Here is a 17879-nt window from a genome sequence, read left to right as displayed (position 1 = left end):
TGAATTCACTCACTTAATAAATATTAATAGAGCCCCTAGGCCAACTAGCACACTGGATGCTGGGCATACATTAGTGAATGAACTGGAACCACCCTCATTTACAGTCTAACGGAGGAGACAAAATAAACAAATACAGAGAATTGTTGTGTGATAAGGCTAAGGGTCCACAGGATCATATAGGACCTGGTGAGCCACATTTGAAACTTTGGGTTTTATTTTGAGTGAGATGGAAAGTCTGGAAGGTTTTAAGCAAAGAGATGACAAGATCATCACCAACTTTGGGTCAGAGGAGCTTAGGAGGTCCTGGTAGCTAGTCCATATGAAATAGTTTGTCCAGTAACAATAGTGATGATATCGCCCACTTGGCTGAAAAACTCGCCCAACTCCTCGTGATGTTGAACGGCCCAACTTGTGTCCTTCCCGGTAGCTGTTTGCCCCGCTCCTCGTTCAGTGACATCTCTGTTGTCCCAGTCTAAGTGAGATTGTTGGATTAACAGGGTGTTTGTATATTGCTGCTCCCCCCACAGTGTTTGAGAACAAAGATAAGATTGTGATCATCATGGAATACGCCAGCAAAGGGGAGCTGTATGATTTCATCAGCGAGCGGAGACGCCTCAGCGAGAGGGAGACCAGACACTTCTTCCGGCAGATCGTCTCCGCCGTTCACTATTGTCACAAGGTACCGGCCGGCCAGAGCTTTGGCCACAGATGGTGTCTATGGCATCACGTGTTTGTTTGTTTTCACATTATAAGGGTAATGTCTGTTCATGATAGTACTTATGGAGAATTTACAAAGTGAAAAGAAGAAAATTACCACCATCCATAATTCCAGAATCCAGCAATAACTCATTGTTGACATTTTTGTTTCTTTCTAATCTTCTTCTTCCTACTTTTAACATTTGTTTTTTATTTGAATTTTTTATTTAGAATAATTTTAGATTTACAGCAGCATTTCCCAATAGTACAGAGAGTTGCCATATACCCCTGACTCAGCTGACCCTATGGTAACATCTTACCATAATACATTACTGTAGTATGAATGTACCAGCATTCATATGTTGCCATTAATAAACTTCAGGTTTTATTGGGATTTCACCAGTTTTTCCACCAATGGCCTTTCTCTGTTCCAGGAGTAATGGATCGCATAATTTTTACAAAGTTTGTGTCTTGCTTTTTCACTCAGTATTTTAATCTAAACATTTTCCTATGATACTAAAAATTCTCTGTAATTATTGTGATTATTGGACATGTAGGCTGATGCCAGTTTCTGGTTATTACAAATAGTGATCAATGTTTTTAGACAGTAACCTTTTCCTCTCATTTGAATAATTTGCTTAAGAGAAATTATAGAAGTGGAATTCCTGTGCCACAGGTTCTGAACCTTTCTCTGCTCTTGGTCCCTTTTGTTGCATTGATTGCTTCCAAAGGGGTGACACATAGATGACCATGTACATCCTGTCACAATACACCCAATTGGATGTGCTCATTATACAGCCATGGGTTAGCCACTGTTGGCCTCTGGAGAAGGAAATAAAGTCCCCAGATAATTCCAAGCCATAGTCCAGCCATTAATGTTATTAATCATCTTATTTATAACCCCCCCCCCCCGCCCCCAGAACTATCATACATTGAACACTCATTCACTTTGAGGACAGCAGTGACTTGAATCCAACATGGCATACCAAATAGTCAGTTTCTTCACACAAATGATTGTAGTACAGGTCCCCTGGTTTGCCAGGTATTCTGGTTCGTCAGTAGTGGCTCTGGGAGTGATTAGAAAATGATTATTCAGATCTAAAACCCGTAACCCAAGGTCCTGATGATTCAGATCATACAACAGTGTGTATTTTATCACCAGGCATCATCAAAAAGCATTGCAGATGGTACTTTTATTACTTGAAGTTTCTGCATACTAAGGGACTTTATTAGACTCGTTCCATCTTATTGTGAAAATGAGGAATGCAGCAGTGTAAACCGAACGACTCCCAATATTGAAAGCAAAGTAGAATTAGATATCTTGTATTTCATATCTTTCATTGAGGAGACTGATTTTGTGCATTTTTTTGAATTCAAAACACACCCTTGAAGGTTTGGATTAGAAAAAGTCTCAGAAAAATATATGTTCTTTTCTTCTCTCTGGTCAGTACTTTTGGAGATGCTAGGAACTGGCAAAAGGAAAGGAGAATAATAAAGAACCAATTGGAAAAAGGGAGATTCTGAACTAAGAAAATCTTGACTGAAAGACAGAATTTCTAGGTAGTTCATTTGCTTAAAAGAGCAGCTTAGCTTGTAAATGTCCTTTATGCTGAATAATGTTAAAAATTCTCTCCCTGCTAATTATCTGCCCAGCTCGGAGTAGTTGGTTCTTTCCGTTCCACTCCTCTTCCCATGCCCACCATGAAAAGATCATTGGGTTTTAAAAGAGAAGCAAGCACACCAGTTGTTACTGCTGTAGATATAGGCCAACAGCCTATTGGCTGGTAACTCTTTTCACCTGTTGGTTGCACTGGCTGCTTGTCACTGCAGCTCAGCTTCCAGCCTTCCCAGAGCTTACCTGAATGGGTAGGTCATCCAGGGTGGCAGTGACCTGCCGACCTGCTGTGGTCAACCCAGTGGCGATGGTCTCACCAGCCTCCCCCACCTTCACCCTTTACCTGCATTGAGTCCCGCCGAGCAGAAGGGGACTTTGAAAATCTTCCCTCCCAGCTGCTGAGGAAACACCCCTGGTAGCAACTTTGTTATCCTCAGAACAGATTGAACCAGGCTTCTTTCCAGCATTGAGGAGGCAGGCAGGCAGGCAGACAGACAGACAGACAGACAGACACGCAAGGTCTGGGAGCCCTGCATTCTGAGTCCCCAGCAGAGAAATCTGCTTCTTCCCTGGGAATCACATCACAGACAGACATGGTCTGCCGCCGCCTGGGACTGTGTTGCTTTCACACAGTGGAATGACATTCCGACAAAGGATCCCCCTGCTGTTTTACAGGCTCTGGGGGAGAAGGATTCCAGTCATTTTTCCCTTAACCACACACAAGTGACTAATGCTCTGCTGTCGCGGTCTCTGGCGGGAGCTGCATGACAGCGAGAGCAGCCCTGAAGGATGGAGGTGAAGACCACCGGGCTGGTGCATCTTTCATCTGTCAGATGCTTCCCTTTGCTCTGCCTCCGCCTTCCTCTCTCTCTCTGCCTCTCTTTCTCTCATCCCATCCACTCCCATTCAATTCCCCGCCTGTCTTCTCATTTCAGAACGGTGTGGTCCACCGGGACTTGAAGCTGGAAAATATACTGCTTGATGACAACTGCAATATTAAGGTAAACCTCTTGCCTCGATGATTGATATGCAGGGCCTGGGGGTGGCGTCCGGTGGGGGTTTAAGCTGCTCCAAACGACAGCTTAGAAATAAGGTGGCCACTTCCTTCCCCGGCAGGCGGGTGGGGAGCGTCACTGGCTTGAGTCCTCAGTTCAAACTCCGTAAGCCATTTACCCATGTTCAACTACATGCCAGACATTCTTCTTCAAGCTGGGATAATTAGGTGACTAAAATACAGTCTCTGTCTTCAGCAAGTTCATGGTCTACAATCATTACAATCATTGCCATAAAAATACTTAGTACAATAACACTTACGTTACGTATTTCAAATCATCTTTGCCTGATATCATTTAAATTCGATCTTTACAAGAACCTTAGGAGATAGGTCCTCTTGTTTACATAATTTCCTAGCTAGGGACACTGCGACACAGAGAAGTTAAGTAACTTACCCAAGGTCACACAGTAGTAGGTAGTGGAGTTGGGATTTGAACCCATGTCTTTCTGACTCATGAGCCCTCGTCTGAGCCACTATACTTGGTTTGCCAGGAGGGCCCCGAGTTATCTTAGAGCTGGGACTCTTTCCCTGCCACTTTCTGTCACTCCCTTTTCTCCCACCCTTGAGACCTGCCTGGGACTGGGAAGCTGATGGAAAGGGAGGTGGTGTTCGCTGTTGGGAAGGAGCATCCCGTCAAGTGATGGAGTTTACTTTTACGGAGAGTATTATTGCTGGCTGCTGCTGGAGCTGGAGAAAGTGCTCCTGGCCAATAGGGTTCAACTGCCTCCTGCAGAGCACTCGGGACGTCCCTTTGATCACATCGGCAAAATAAGCAAATACGGTTTCAAAATAAACGGAGCTCACTGCGTGGGTTTCATTATGAAATGGCCTTAGTCCTCCTGGCACCAGGGGATCCCTCTAATTAGCCGCTGGTGACGTTAGTGCCTCCTCCCTGGTCCCAGGACCAAGCCTGGGAATGACCTTGCATCGCCCCCTTTTGTTGTTGTTGTTGCTCTAAGTTGAGGGGGTGCATCACGGGGGACTCGTTCCTTGCTTGGAAGGATGGAGTTGCTTTGGCATCTGACCATCATTAGTCACCATCATCCTTCGAGAGGCTCCTGGAAGCCACGTCCGGTGACATCTTGTTTTTGCGAGTGGTTGACTGTGGTCACATAGTTCTGTGTAGTCCTCAGAATGAGGAGAAAAGAGTGGGTCAGAGCAGCTTTCTCTAGGAACAGGAAGTGAAATCTCCAGTTCTGGCCGAGTGGCTGGAGAATTCGAGCAGGAGGCTAGATGCACAGTTAGAACACTCCATCCTGTGTGGCTTACTAGTTCCTTGACATTGGGCAATGCACTTCACCCTGTTAACTAGAAAATGGGGTAACAGCAATGCCACAGGCTTGTTTGGAGGAGTAAATGAGATAGTTTGTGTTTAGATTTATACACTGCTGAGCATTGTGTAGTGAGTCAAGGTAAGAGCAGTGGCTTTGGAGTTGGCTCGCCTGGGTTTTGAGTGGCAGCCCTGCCTGTTACTAATGGCAGTATTTTGGATAAATGACTTGCCTGCCTAAATCTCAGTTTCCTCATTTGTCCAGTAGGGTTGCCAGTCCATCTCTGATGATTGTTGTGGATTTGTTCACTTTTTCACTGAGTGTTTCCAGAGCAGTTACTGGGTGCCATGCCCTGTTCCCAGTCCGGGGGAGGCAATGACAAACATGAGGGTTTTAGACAACATATAGTCAAAGCTCTTAGCACTTAACGCTTCATGTCCAAGGTGCCTACTTAAATGGGTGGCCCCTGGGAAGGAAACTGGACAGGACGCCAGTTGTTTTGAAGATACCTGGTGGTCAGGCCATGGCTAGAGAATTGGCTTCTGGTTTGAGGGACACATTCTAAGGGTTTGTGTCATCCACCCTGTTAACTTCCTCTGCAGATTCTTCCTCCCACCTGCCCCCAGAGCTCTCCAAACTAAATGTAGTCTTACAAGGCCTGGAATGTGAGCCTCTCACTTGGGGGTTGGGTTCTGTAGTACAATGTGACCTCTTGCTCCCATGATGTAGTCCCAGAAGTGATAAGGCACATAGCTTCCTAGGGAGTCATAGACTTGCCCAGAGGAAAAGAATGGTTAGAATTCTGAATGCAACTGAGCTGGGAACAATAGGCAGGAGCCCAGGAGAATGGCTCATTGGCATAAGCAATAGTGCCATGGCGTTGGGCCTCCCAGTTCCCAGGACCAAGTCCTTCAATCTAGGATCCCTGTCCATTAGGTGGGGAAATAGCAGACATAGCACATTATAGAAATTAAGGTTTGGGTCATATCTTTTTCTTTAGGATTCTTTTTTTAAAATACATTTTTATTGATTTCAGAGATGAAGGGAGAGAGAGATAAAGACATCAATGATGAGAGAGAATCATTGACTGGCTGCCTCCTGCACACCCCCGCCCCTTACTAGGGATCAAGCTGGCAACCCAGGCATGTACCCTGACCAGGAATCCAACCGTGACCTCCTGGTTCATAGGTTGATGCTCAACCACTGAGCCACATTGGCTGGGCTAGGATTCTTAATCCTTAAGATTTTTTGTTTCTGGCATTTACTAAGGAAACACACACACACACACACACACACACACGCACACACACCTCCTGAACAGAAACTAAACCTTCCCATTCTCTGACACGAATCCTTCCTTCTGCTTATTCAAGGAATGCTGCTAGGATCTGAGACTCCTAAAGCTTGAAAGAACCTTGAGGGTCATTTCCAAACCCTTTGTTTTAATGATTATGGTCCAAAAAGTCCAACTGATGTGCCCAGGATCAGACACAGTGAATTAGTATAGATGAAATTATTGTGTCTGTTTCCCCGGAGTATGGCACAGTGCTTGTCACACAGTAGGTGCTCTTAAGCTGTTTGATTGGAGTGAAGGGATGACAGCCAGGATTAGAATTCAAATGTTTGACTTCCAGACAAATTCTCTTTTCATCATCTCACACCCACTTCCAAGGTTTTTAAAAATGTGTTTCAGCTGGTGTTGATTTGTCTTCCGGCTGGATATGCTCAGCTCTTCCCAAGTCAGCATTTTGCTGAAAACATATTTATAAAAGGGCACTTGTGATAAAGGCAGCAGGCACAGACACATGGCTGCAAGCTGGGCTCCCAAGTTCAAGAGAGCCCATGTCATAGGTATCTGGACAAGGGGACCATTGACACTGATGGCCTCTTACCAGCCAATGGACTATGAGCAGCGAGATGCCTCTGGGAGCCCCCTCATGTGTCTCTCTAAATGTGGGTGCATCCCCCCAATTCCAAGGGTAGAGGGCTGTTGCTCAGGAAGCCTGTAAAAATGCTACTGGTTTAAACTTGTCACATGTCGCTGCAGTTTTGGTGGGAGCCATGCAGCTGTTCCTGGTCTCTTCCCTGCCTGATGTTGATTGGCAAAGAGCACATCTGGCATTGGGAATCACTTATCTGGCCAGTGCGAGAGGGTGTGGCTTCTAGAAATATTCACACAGTCGGTCAGCAGAAAGAATGAGAGCAATGTGCTTCTTTGGGTTGCATTCCGTACTCTGAGGAGAAGCATGTCTACCAAAATAGACACCCAGGATAGCATTAATTTGCAATTAATAAAAAAAAAAAAAAAAACGGGCCAGATTTCACATCCCATTCTTTGGGAGAATGGAATGCCGACAATTCCCATGGGAGGCTCCTGTAAAAAAACACACAAAAAAACGCCTTACAATGAGAAGAGGTCCAGGCACCAGGGTCAGCTGACCTCCTCAAAGAGGGCTGAGAATTTAGTGAGCTCCCAGGACTCAGAGTAGAGGGGCGGAGGGGAAGTGGCCTGTTGCCCCTGATGACAATGGAAACTCAGCTGCTGGGGCTAAGAAAAGAAGCTTTGAATGGCTAGGGCTCAGGCGAGATAGAAGCCTCGGAGGCTTAAGAAGACCAAGGGGAGGCAGCTCAGGATCTGCGCCTCTGGGCTTTGAGTATATGAATGTGAGAGTGTGCATTCATGCGTTAATTAGTCCATTCATTTGTTCGCCTATCCATTTGTGTGGGTGTATACATATATATTCATGTGTGCTTGCATTCACTCATCCATTCCTGCACTTATTCATTCAGCAGATCCAATCTCTTCAATGGACAATATTTACTCAACCACAAATGTTTACTAAGTTCCTACTGGGTACCTGGCCCTGTGCTGGCTGCTGGGAATTTACTAGTGAGCCAGATGGCTGGGTTCATGTGTTCTTGGAGCTCAGAATCTAGCAGGTAAACCATTGGTCATGATGAGTCATGAGAAGGATACAGAGGTGAACGAGGACGATAGGTGCCTGCCCTAATGGACTTAGAATTTTAGTTCGGGACACAAGCAATAAACAGAAATATATAATGTAACTGTCTGGCAGTGAAGAAAATTCATTCAGGGTTAACTTAGAGAATGACAGGTACTATTTTAGGGAGGGTGGTCAGAGAAGGCCCTTGCATAGGACTCGAACTCCTTAAATCTACCAAGCTTTCTCTGGATTTCTGTCCTTTGCACACATGGTTCCCCTCCGCCTAGGATGCTCATCTCACTGCTCTTTGCCTATCTGTCTGTTGAGTCTCAGCTTGAATGCCTCTTCTCCCAGGAAGCCTTTTTAAAAAATATTTTATTGATTTTTTCACAGAGAGGAATGGAGAGGGATAGAGAGTTAGAAACATCAATGAAAGAGAAACATCGATCAGCTGCCTCCTGCACACTCCCCACTGGGGATGTGCCTGCAACCAAGGTACATGTCCTTGACCGGAATCGAACCTGCGACCCTCGAGTCCGCCGGCTGATGCTCTATCCATTGAGCCAAACCGGTTAGGGCCAGGAAGCCTTTTCTGATTCTTGTCCCTTGGCAGGGCCAGGTGGCCCTGCTATTGGCCTCAGGGTGCCTTGTGTGATATGCTGTGGGAGTGCTGAGCAGGAAGTGGTGGGTCTGTTAGCTGGAGGGACCAGAAAGCCTTTGATTCAACTGGGTTTTTGAAGGACAGGTAGGAGTTCAACAGAAAGGAATGTGATGATCTTTTAAGGTGAAGGAGCAGCAAGTGCAAGAACAGGGCATGGAGGACAGAAAAAAAAGCAGCTTTTATCGAGTCCTTGCTAGAACCAGAGCCCAGAGCCAGACCTTCCATGTGCCTTCTTTCATTTGGACATTAGAATATCTCCACTGGGGTGGGTCTGATTACTCCCAGTTTACAGATGAGGAGGTTCCCTCAGCTAAGGAGCGATGGGACTGGCTACAGCTAAGGGTCTTTGACCTTAAAGACCAGCCACTGGATAAATTCTAACCTTTATTGCTCCCACCCAGATTTGCCCTACATCCAAGAGAGCGTCCTGGAGACACTTTTTGGCCCTTGCTTCAGGTCACCTCCCCTGTCTGCAGCAGCTTGTGTCCAGCTGTCCCAGGGAGAGACTCTCCAGGCACAGGGATGCCTGAGTCGCTGGAGCCGTGAGCTGGGGCAGGTTGCTCAGTAGCATCCCGAGAGGCTGCTGCTTGGAGGCGCCCTCGGTGAAGAGCTTCCCCAGGTCTCGTGGAATCAGTCATTTCCAGTCTCTCTCTTGAGGCGGTGTGGGCGTGGATCTTTTGAAGATGAAAGCCGACCCCGTTCTCTTCCGCTCACTTCCACTCCTTGCCTCCACTTCCTGACAACTCGGGAGGGAGGCTGTCATGGGGAAAGCCACGGCCGTGAACTCCTCGGCCGGAAAGGAGCTATGGAGTGTGTCTTCCCCGATGGGCTTGCTGTCTTCCTGAAGAGTTCCCCAGAAAGCTGGTTCCTGCTCAGCCACCTGAGAGCAATCACTCTTCTTTATGTGGAGCTTTAAGCCAAAGCAGCTCTTCCTCCACGTCTCAGGCCAGCCATGGCTCCGCCCTGGGCCTCAGTTTCCTCATCTACAAAACGGGGTAGTGATGACACCCTCTCGTCATAGTTGTTGTGACGAATTAATACGTGCATATATGTAGTGCTCACGGAGCGGTGATTGGCCTGTAGCGATGCTGCTATTGTTGTTATTATTTATTGTTGTTATTATCTCATTTACCCTGATTTTGGTTTTCACACTATCACGTGGTTGGTGCTGTTGCTTTCCATTTTCCAGCCCAGGAAACGGAGACTCAAAGAGATTGAAGTAGTAAATGCTCACATTTACTGCAGGCCATGTGAGGCATGGTTTCCATCTATCATTCATTTGATATTACAACAGTCCTGCAAAATAGGTTACATTATCATCATCCCCTATTGCAGTGGTTCTCAACCTTCTGGCCCTTTAAATACAGTTCCTCATGTTGTGACCCCCAACCATAAAATTATTTTCCTTGCTACTTCATAACTGTAATGTTTCTGCTGTTATGAATCATAATGTAAATATCTGATATGCAGGATGGTCTTAGGCAACCCCTGTGAAAGGGTCGTTCGACCGCCAAAGGGGTCGCGACCCACAGGTTGAGAACCGCTGCCCTGTTGTATAGAAGAAGAAACCCAGGTTCAGAGTGGCCAATGTTTGGGGAGTCCCCTGGAGATCTTGCTAAGATGCAAGCTGACTCAGTAGGCCTGGGGTGGGTGGGGCCTGCAATTCTGTAACGGACCTGCTCCCAGGCAGTGCCCATGCTACTGGTCCTCAGACCTCAGTGGGGGAGGGAGGGGCTGACCAACGTGCCTAAGGTTCCAGCTGGGAAGAGTTGAGGCCGGGATTTGAACTCAAACACTTAAGCTCTCCATCCCTTACTCTTCCCCTCATGCAGCGCAGTCTCTCATGCTTATTTCCGAAATGAATGACAGTTTCATTGGCTGTTTGGTGGACAGCGGCATCGTGGCTTTTAGTCCTGTGTCTTGCCTGGCAAACAGTGTTAAGAAAACCAGATCATCAGCATTATCGTAACGGCTGTCATGTAGAGAGCCGTGGGAACCAGGGTTATTTCAGGGTTTTACATGTGGGTTCTCTGATCCTCACAACACCTTTATGCGGTGGGGTCTGTTATCATTCCCATTTTGCAGATGAGAAAATTGAGGAACTTGGCAGGTCCCACTGAGCACCTAGTAGTGCTAAGCCCAGGGTTAGCCCCAGGTTCTCCTAGCTTCTAAACCTCTGATATGCTCAGTCCACTGCATTTCCTCTTAGACACTGCAAATGACCATCAGACCATGGCTTACATTGTCATTGTCATCAGCATCCTTTCCCAGCAGTTAATCATCAGTAAGCTGATACTTCCTTTTTCATCTGGTGAGCTCACAGTGATTATTCATGTGATCTGAGGTTAATCCTTTTTTTTTAAAAAATTTTCAATCTGCTTTTTTTTCTTTTTAATCTTTTTTATTGACAGTATTACCTATGCCCCCTCTTCCCCCCCATTGACCTCTTCTAGCCCGCCCCCTCCCCCCACCCCAGGCCTTCACCACCGGATTGTCTGTGTCCACGGGTTACGCATATATGCATACAAGTTCTTTGGTTGATCTCTTCCCATCCACCCACCTGATTCTTTTTTTAAATGGTAAAATATATGTAACATGAAGTTTACCATTTTTATGTGTACGGTTCAATGGCATTAAGTATGTTCACATGGCTGTGCAACCATCACCACCGCCCTGTCTCCAGAGCTTTTCTGTCTTCCCCAACTGAAACTCTGTATCCAGTGAAAACACAATTCCCCAATCTCTCCCGCCCACCCCACCCCCCACACCCACCCAGCCCCTGGAAACCATCATTTCACTTTCTGCCTCTACAAAGTTGACTACTCTGAGCCTCATGTAAGTGGAATCACATACTATTTATCCTTAGGCGTCTGGCTTGTCTCACTGAGCACGGCGTCTTCTAGGTCCGTCCATGCTGTAGTGAGGTGAATTCTTCTGAAATGTGAACAATCCTTTCCTAGTTTATCTTTCTGACTCCGACTTCCATCCGGCAGGGCACACGTCTAGAAAGACTCGATAACAAAAACTCCAAACGTTAAAGACACGAGTGTTGACTTCCTCGCTTCCTGTTCAGAGTCCAGGCTGAACTGAACCCAGGGAGGGGACAGGGGGTGGTTCTGAACCAGCACGGGCCAGGGAACAGTCCACCACCAGGAGAGAAGTGCCACGTAGTTACCTTTCTCCAGAGGTGACCAGTGTGTCAGCAAAATACAACTTTAACAGCGAGGCCCAGATCCCTCCTTGGCGGAGTCACCCTCGATACACAACTGATGCTCTGATACAGAGAATGCACACAGATTGGGAGGAACCTGACGCTCGTGGGGTTGTCTCTCGTGCCTTCAGCAAACCTTTGAAGTCCTCTGACCTCCACTTGCTTCACTTACAGAACCAGGGATAGGATTAGCTCATCCCTTAAGGCTCTTTCGGGTTGAAACCATTTTGGAGATTGGGTTATTTTTGTTTTATTATGTTCAAAATCATTATTCCCCATGTTTTTAGCTTTTCCAGAATTTCTTAAAAAAATACTTTTTATTGATTTTTTAGAGAGAGAGGAAGGGAGAGAAATAGAGAGAAACATCTATGAGAGAGAAACATCATCGATTGGCTGCCTCCTGCATGTCCCCTCGTGGGGATTGACCCGACAACCAGGGCATGTGCCCTCACTGGTGACCTCTTGATTCCTGGGTCGATGCCCAACTGCTGAGCTGCACCAGCTGGGCCCAAATTTCTTTTCTTTCACTCTCTTCTTGGATTTTGACTTTCCCTAGTATCTCCTGTTGCTATTTTACTTAATATATTTAGTTCATTTCACTTTTAAAAATTATACTTATTTGAAATAGAAGCCTTATGTAATTCTCTTAAATGGAAATTCAATATCCTTTTGAGTATCATGAAGTTTCTAAAGTTACCAACATGGATTTAAAGGTGGGAAGCAAATATTAATTGAGCTTCAACTCTGCACCAATTTCTGTTCTAAGTATTTTACATACATTATGGTATTTAATTTTCGCCATGACCCTGTGGGGGTAGACACTGTTCCTACCTCCATTTTACAGATGAGAAAACTGAGGCTTTGAGAAGTTACATAACCAGTGGCCACTTGATGTAGGCTCCACAGGGTATGAGGTCTAGAGCCACAGCCCAAGTTTAAGTGGCTTAAGTTTTGAGAACGCTGTGTGTGTGTGTGTGTGTGTGTGTGTGTATTAGTATTGCTTTTCCCCGTTAAAGTGCCAAGAACATGGACTAATCTAGATCTCTATTAATCTTCTGTCAGCAGCCCTGACAGCTTTACTGGGAGAGGCCGATAAGCATCCGTCTGTGAGGATGGGAGTGGGTACAACATAAACACACTCTCGGAGGGCTGCAAAGAAAGCAAGGATGCCCAGGCTTGGAGAGCTCCACGTGTGAGTGCGTGCACGTGGGGTTTTGCACGCGGAGCTGGCGGGTGCCTCTCACACGTGTGTGTATCTGGAAGCTCATAGGCGCCCCGGGTGCCGCTGACATTGTGGGGTGGGAAGGAATGTCTTGTCCGCAGGATGCGCACTGGCTGGGACAGTTAGTTCTGCCTTAGTGGTCGGAGAGGACGCAGTCTGCGACTTCTCGGTATGTCCCAGGGCTGCAGCCATGTCATTCCTCTTCTGGTTGACAGGGCACACTTCATAGAGCTTCCAACCAACTTCCTGTAAGCAAGCCAGGCAGGGGCCTGGATAAGAAAGTGGAATTCAGGGCAATTAAGTGCAATCTGAACCCCGAGAATGCGTTTTCTAAGGGTGGTTTTTCACCAGCTACTTGCAGTGACATTCCATTCATTCAGGGCTGACTTCTATAAAATAGGCTTATTTGGGGGGCTGCATTCAAAACAGAGCCCCAGCGAGCTTGCGGTCAGGCTGGGCATGTGAATCACTCAGGCTGTTTTTAAGCCTCCAGTGGAAATCAGCTTGGGGAGCGGCAGAAACCCGCGGTGGCTCAGGCTGCAAGGCTGTGTGAATGGCTGAGCGTGGAGTGAAATTTGCTGTTACCCGGGGCAGGAAGGCTCATGGTTGGAAACTTTACAGATACGGGTCTACATAGGTGCTTACTAGTTAGTTCACCTGAAATGAACAGCCTCATCTCCCTAAACCTCATTTTTCTCATTTGTAAAATGTTTTTTGTTTTTTTTAATGTGGTAAAATATCCATAAAACAAAATTCACCATCTTATCTATTTTTAGATGGACAGTTCAGTGCCATGAAGTACATTCATTCTTGTGTAAATGGGGTTTGGGGTAGGATTAGATTAGAGAGCGTAAAGTGCTCAGAACAGTGGCTGATACTTGGAGGTTATTCAGTAAGTGGAAACTAAGTTTATCATTATTCCTTTGTATTATCTGCTAATTATCTTGTGCTTTTCAAAATATACTGCTTATGCTAGTGAGAAGTGTTTCTTGGGTGCGAGCAGGTGCTAAGCAGTGGGTGATACAAAGATGAGGGGAAGATATGGAACCTCCCACCTGCCTCAGGGGACTTAAGTCTAACAGGCAAGGTGAATTCTTTTATACACACACACACACACATACACACATATACACACACATATATGCACATACGTATATATGTACATTAGATGTATATTTGTGAGACATATGTGGAAAAAATATATATGGAAGAGTGCTGCCATAAATAACAATAAATAAAACACTTAAACTCAAGGAACAGAGAATGGCTTCAAGGGCTGTGCGGTTAAAGAGCATCAAGGTTAGGTAAAACATTTGCTTAGGACTATAAAGCACTTTTGCAGTCATGGTCTCATCTGGATAGATTTTTTTCATTCTCTCAATAATCGTGTGAGCTGGAACAGGATAGGGATCATGGATTCCCATTTTCTGGAGAGCAAACTGAGGCTTAGAGTAGCTAATGGACCTGCTCCATGTCACACAGATGGCTGAAATATGATTAAAAACTCATTTAACAAAACCCAGTGCCCTGAGTCCATTTCCTCTAGGGCAGTGGTTCTCAACCTTCTGGCCCTTTAAATACAGTTCCTCATGTTGTGACCCAATCATAAAATTATTTTCGTTGCTACTTCATAACTGTAATGTTGCTACTGTTATGAATCGTAATGTAAATTTCTATTGATATGCAGGATGGTCTTAGGCAACCCCTGTGAAAGGGTCGGTCGACCGCCAAAGGGGTTGCAACCCACAGGTTGAGAACCGCTGCTCTAGGGTCACCAGGTAGGCAAACTGCAGTTCTGATCAGCGTGTGGGCGGATAAAGAGGTGGAGGTGTCAGGTGCACAGGTTTTCCAAAGTGTGTTGTACACACCACCGTGGTGCAGTGTGATGTTAGGTAGGCCACAGATGAACACTTTTCAGACTAATAGTTATACACTTCAGTGTTCATCAGAAACATCAAGCCTGTGATTTTGTGGATTTCTCAGGCAAATCTAAATGGAAGTGAAGATAGAGCGTCCTGCCCTAGCCAGTTTGCTCAGTGGATAGAGCGTTGGCCTATGGACTGAAAAGTCCCAGGTTCGATTCCAGTCAAGGGCACATGCCTGGGTTGCAGGCTCGATCCCCAGTAGGGGGTGTGCAGGAAGCAGCCGATCAATGATTATCTCTCATCATTAATATTTCTCTCTTTCGCTCCCTCTTCCTTCCTCTCTGAAATCAATAAAAATATATTAAAAAAAAGGTAGAGCGCCCACGTAAGGATTAATTTTAAGGAACAGAGCAGGTAGTGTGCAGATGCGGCAGAACGTGTGCTGGATGCCAAGGACCGCTGCCGGGAGTCACGGGCCCAGTCGTGTTGACTGGTCCTTTTATGAAGACCCAGGGCTACAGAGAAAGGGTAACTCAGCCAGCAGACCCCCCAGGTGCCCTCAGCTGCTCTAGTGCTGGGTGGTGCGAGTTGATCCAATGCAGACACTGACTGCGATGCTAACAAGCCCCCTGGATCTTGCTTTCTTTGTAGATTGCTGACTTTGGGCTTTCCAACCTGTACCAGAAGGACAAGTTCTTGCAAACGTTTTGTGGGAGCCCACTCTATGCATCTCCTGAAATTGTCAATGGGAGGCCTTACCGAGGGCCAGAGGTGAGCAGGCTGCCTGTTGTGTATGGCGGGGCGAGTGGGGGTGGGGGGTCTTGGGGGGAGAAAAGGCCAGAGGGCAAAGAGCTAATCCAGAAAATACTTAAAAAAAAATACCCCAACAAAATAAGCAAAGCAAACTTTTCCTTATATGATTACAAAAGCCATAACACACACACCTGGGAGAAAAATAGAAAAATCCAGAAAAGCCTAAAAAAGAAAATAAAGTTACCTGCAATCTACCCGTAAAAGATAACCAGTTAATATTTTTGTGGCTTTTTAAAAGACCCTTTTCCAGTGTAAATCTCTGCATTTCAAAAATTGAGTCGTGGCTTGTGTGGCTCAGTTGGTTGGGCATTGTCCTGAGCATCTAAAAGTTTTCAGTCAGGGCATGTGCCCGGGTTTCTGGTTCAATTCCTGGTAGGGAGCATGCAGGAGGCAACTGATCGATGCTCCACTCTCATACACATATTTCTCTCTGTCTCCCTCTCTCTTCCCTCTCTAAAAATCAATAAAAAAATCTTAAAAAATAATTGAGGTCCTTGTATATGTATATATGTATGTGTGTGTGTGTGTATTTTGTTAACTTTATATTATGACATTTTCTGAATTTGTTATTAAAAACATAGTTTTTAATGACAGCACGAAGTTTTATTGTAGGAATAAACATACCGTAATTTAATCACTCCCCAAGATTTAGACAGTCAGATTACTTTCAGTTTTTCCTCATTATAACGAAACAAGAAAACAAACAAACATCAAACCGAAAACCCCTTAGCTCTGGGAATGGCTACCTTTTCGCAAATAATTTTGACAGCCTGTATTTTTTGATTAAGGAAATACATTTTAATTGTATCTTTGAACTCATGAGCAGTGCACAGCTCTACATGCCTAAGGCTTTTGGGGGCCATATGTTAGGTGGAAATGTTATTTTAAAAGCGGGAGGCTATTTTTCGTGAGTGGCTATTTTCTTAAAAAAAAAAAAGATGGAAGATGGTTCTCTTTACAGAGAGATTTCATCCACTCAGTATTCTTTAAATAGCAGCTGTTCGCTGGGTTGAAATGTTTCCTTCCAAATATTTATCTGTTTGAGAGTGTTTGGGGCAGGGCTGGAGGCGGAAGAGAAGGATGCCAGCAGCCTCTGCCAACGACAGTGCAGGGAAAGTCTTTCTGAAGTAAGAATGTAAGGGAGGAGCACAGGATTCCATTTACGAAACTGCAGAAACTCGACACTGTAAATTTATCATAGATAATGAACGCCTCTTTGATCTTGGAGGCTCTCTTTCCGAAGTTACAAGCTGGCAGCCTGTGAACCGGCCAGCAAGCGTGCTTTATTTGGCCACATTTGTTTTTCTAAAAAAGAAAAAAAAATATTGAACACACATTTAATAACTGGGAGATTTCACATATAAGTCTGGTTTCTGACTTCTCTTGAAAAACCAAAGGATCGAGCAGTGCGAGGTCTGTGTGTCGCTTTGAGGCCGCAATTAGCCAGGCGGGGGCTGCCTCCTTGAGATGGGTGAATGGACTGTACGGTTTGTCTCTGTCCCCAACGCTCCACGTTGGTCCCCCAATTCTCTCTTGCTCCGTTCATGTTTGTTGTCTGCCTGGCTCCTGTAAGCATTTGGGTTTGCCGCCCGATCCATTTGAAGGAAGGTACAGGAAGGAATGGATTCCTGGGTGAGAAGCCAAGAGCCCTGCGTCCCAGGCTTAACCTCCATCACTGGGGCGAGGCCTCTCGAGAAACCATGGAGGTCTTTTGTGCCTCAGTATTCTCATCTGTCAAGTGGGGGGTGGGTGAAAGTCATCCAGACCCTACCTATTTCACAAAGTTAGAGTGAGGATCAAAGAAGACAGTCTGTTTGAGAAAGTTTTTATGTGGGCTGGGACCGCGGGGGCTTGGTTTGAAGTGGAAATGCCCAGCTGCACTGCGTATCAGTTGTCAGGCTGCCATGGGAACCTGTCTGCCAGGTGCTAAACTCGGCTCCGGGGTCGCTGGGGGTGGCTGCTCCCACGCTGTGATGCTAATGGTCTGGAAGGCATCCGGAATCGGCTTCCCAGCTCCTATATGTCCTGTCTCTCTGCTCCAGGTGGACAGCTGGGCCCTGGGCGTGTTGCTTTACACCCTGGTTTATGGAACAATGCCCTTCGATGGTTTCGATCACAAAAACCTCATTCGGCAGATCAGCAGCGGAGAGTACCGGGAGCCCACGCAGCCCTCAGGTGCGTGCTCGGGAGGGTCAGAGGTGGAGGGGGAGCTGCCCGAGCTCACGCTTTCTGCTTCTGTTTTAGCGTCTGGAAGGAGTCTCCTGCTTTTCCTCTTGATTCCCTCCAGCTCTTTGCTTTCCGGCAGAGCTGGCTTGTGGGGCCGCTTTCCCGAATGAGAATTTCAGAACAAGCCTCCTGCTCGGCGGGAAGGCTAGGAGGAGTCCCGTTCACTCGCTGTGTGGACTTGGGCAGACCCCTGACCCTGTTTGGATTCAGTTTCTCCACTAAAAATTAAAAATTTGGAAGATGTATTTTTGGTGTCTTCTGGTCCATGTAGACATACAGACCACCCTGACGAGACTGTCA

The 17879-nt window shown here is 46.1% G+C and overlaps 1 protein-coding gene across 1 annotated transcript in view; it reads left to right on the top strand.

Annotated features, from left to right (window-relative positions):
- The window catches only part of NUAK1 (NUAK family kinase 1), a 71504-nt gene that overhangs the window by 46691 nt on the left and 6934 nt on the right, over nt 1–17879 (top strand). Inside the window, exons 3-6 of the mRNA XM_070410964.1 lie at nt 528–679; nt 3247–3312; nt 15192–15311; nt 17396–17528. Of these exons, the coding sequence (XP_070267065.1) occupies nt 528–679; nt 3247–3312; nt 15192–15311; nt 17396–17528 (471 nt within the window). The remainder of the gene's footprint in view (nt 1–527; nt 680–3246; nt 3313–15191; nt 15312–17395; nt 17529–17879) is intronic.

This window comes from Myotis yumanensis, unplaced genomic scaffold (genome assembly GCF_028538775.1).
Source record: "Myotis yumanensis isolate MYYU_CA2020_CCGP unplaced genomic scaffold, mMyoYum1.0.hap1 SCAF_3, whole genome shotgun sequence".
Taxonomy (NCBI): domain Eukaryota; kingdom Metazoa; phylum Chordata; class Mammalia; order Chiroptera; family Vespertilionidae; genus Myotis; species Myotis yumanensis.
This window is presented reverse-complemented; position numbering and strand designations above follow the sequence as displayed.